This window comes from Apis dorsata, unplaced genomic scaffold (genome assembly GCF_000469605.1).
Source record: "Apis dorsata unplaced genomic scaffold, Apis dorsata 1.3 scaffold_112, whole genome shotgun sequence".
NCBI lineage: Eukaryota > Metazoa > Arthropoda > Insecta > Hymenoptera > Apidae > Apis > Apis dorsata.
This window is the reverse complement of record NW_006263407.1, coordinates 619,810-621,814: the sequence shown is the minus strand read 5'-3', so window position 1 is coordinate 621,814 and position 2,005 is coordinate 619,810. Positions and strand designations below refer to the sequence as shown.

Genomic DNA, 2,005 nt, shown 5'->3' with positions numbered 1-2,005 from the left:
TAAAAAAAAAATAACTGATTATTAAATTTCAATATATTTTAAAAGTTTTGATCAAATTATGAAACTAACAAAATCTCAAAAATAATTTATAATCTCAATGTTTATAATAAATATAATAATTATAAATTATAAAAAAAAAATTAGAAATATTCATTATAATCATTATAATCTAAGTTATAATAAATTATTAACAAATTAAACAAATAATATATAAAATAAAAGAAAATTATTATATATCTATTTTATTCATTTTTCATAATATATTTGTATTATATAAATATACAATGAATATCATAGCCACAAAAAATGTGTCAAACTTAGTACTATTATTCTAAATATTCATAATAATCGATTTTTAACAATTTTGTCAATGTATTGATACAATATATTTTTAGTTATACATGATTAAAAAAAGTAAATAAAGAAAAAGAAACGAAATTTCAATTTCAATATCTAGAATTTCATAACATTTTTGTTACTTTTACAAATTTACAATTACTTATTATACTGTACTTATATCTAATATTTGTTTTCAGTTTATTATTTTGATATTGAAATATTACATTTTTGTGTAAAATGGATTTCTTAATAGATCTTTAACATAAATGTCAAAAAAATTCATTTTCTGACTTGAAATTAATGCAAATTATTTTATACAAATATACTTAGATATTCAACTTCAATTATTTAAAAAAAATTAGTATAGTATATATTCAATACTTATATATATTAAGAAATAGTGTAAGTAAGGAAAAGTTTCAATTCATTTTAAATAATAAAAGATATAAATATAACAAATTAGGTTTTATAAGTTAAATATTTAAAAATTTAATTATGATATTTTCATGTAAATATTGAAAATTATTTAGTTTTGAATATATACAATACATTTATTTTGAACATTTTATAATTTCATATACTCAATATAGAGTCTTTGGTTATAAATTTTTTCTTAAAACACAGGAGACTTTTGATAGACTATCTTGCATTATATGGATGAACAGCACCATTTTTCACACAAGAGAAATCTTTTATACTTTCTTAATGTAAACTCAGTTTCTTGTTAACCATGAAAAAGCTTTAAGAATTAAATATGTTAATGTTAATGCATATAAAATTTTTTCTCTTTGTTGACGCTGCAACATTTCAAGTTCAATAGCCATTACTCGACGATTTAATTTCCCTACTTGTCGACGTAAGTGTTGTATCTCTTCACTAGGTGGAACAGAAACATTAAGTGCATTATATGAAGCTGTCTGTTCTCTAGAAAAAAAAATTACATATATTTTCATAAAAGTACAAAATATATAGTATAAACTCATAACTTTTAATATTTTATGTTAAATTTAATTTAGAAGGAGAAATGTATGTAAATTCTTTTTATATATTTCTTGTATTAATATAAATTTAACAAATGATATCTTTAAAAATAATAAAAATAATTGAAATGATCAATGTTATATATCTATTTTGTATATATAGTATATATAGTTTTATATTAGATTAGAAAATATTAATTATTTTTATACAGTTATTACCTAGCATGCCTAACTATTTGTGTTTCTGTAGGATATTGTCCATGTGATCTAGAAACTAAAGAATCCTTAGTTTCAGTTGAATAGGAATTTGGTTCCTCTTCATCAACTGCCGGAAAATAATGATTATCCAACGTCAAAATCCTTGGTGGAGTCTATTAATATAATATAAAATTTTAGATATTATTTCAAATATTTATTATTGAAAAAATCTTTATTAAATAAAATTTAAAAATAATTTTCTTATTTGGATATATTTAAAAATTTCAAATATTTACCTGTACTCTAACCATGCCTGGTTCAGATGGTAAAACAGCATTTTCTAATGTAATTTCTCTTGGTGGTGCTCTAGTTCCAATATGCTGTTCTTGTCCTATATGTTTGATGAATTAGTATTATTTTTGTTTATTTTTTTATAATTAATCATTTTAAATAAATTTTATAAAAAATAAATAAATTTAATAAAAAAA

General features: G+C 19.1%; 1 protein-coding gene across 1 annotated transcript in view; it reads right to left on the bottom strand.

Annotated features, from left to right (window-relative positions):
• Positions 1-1,015: 1,015 nt before the first annotated feature.
• LOC102673413 (transport and Golgi organization protein 11) overlaps positions 1,016-2,005 on the bottom strand; it is a 2,504-nt gene continuing 1,514 nt past the window's right edge. The window contains exons 3-5 of the mRNA XM_006612429.2: positions 1,814-1,908; positions 1,539-1,690; positions 1,016-1,263 (exon numbers count right to left, since the gene is read on the bottom strand). Of these exons, the coding sequence (XP_006612492.1) occupies positions 1,053-1,263; positions 1,539-1,690; positions 1,814-1,908 (458 nt within the window). The 3' untranslated portion in view covers positions 1,016-1,052. The remainder of the gene's footprint in view (positions 1,264-1,538; positions 1,691-1,813; positions 1,909-2,005) is intronic.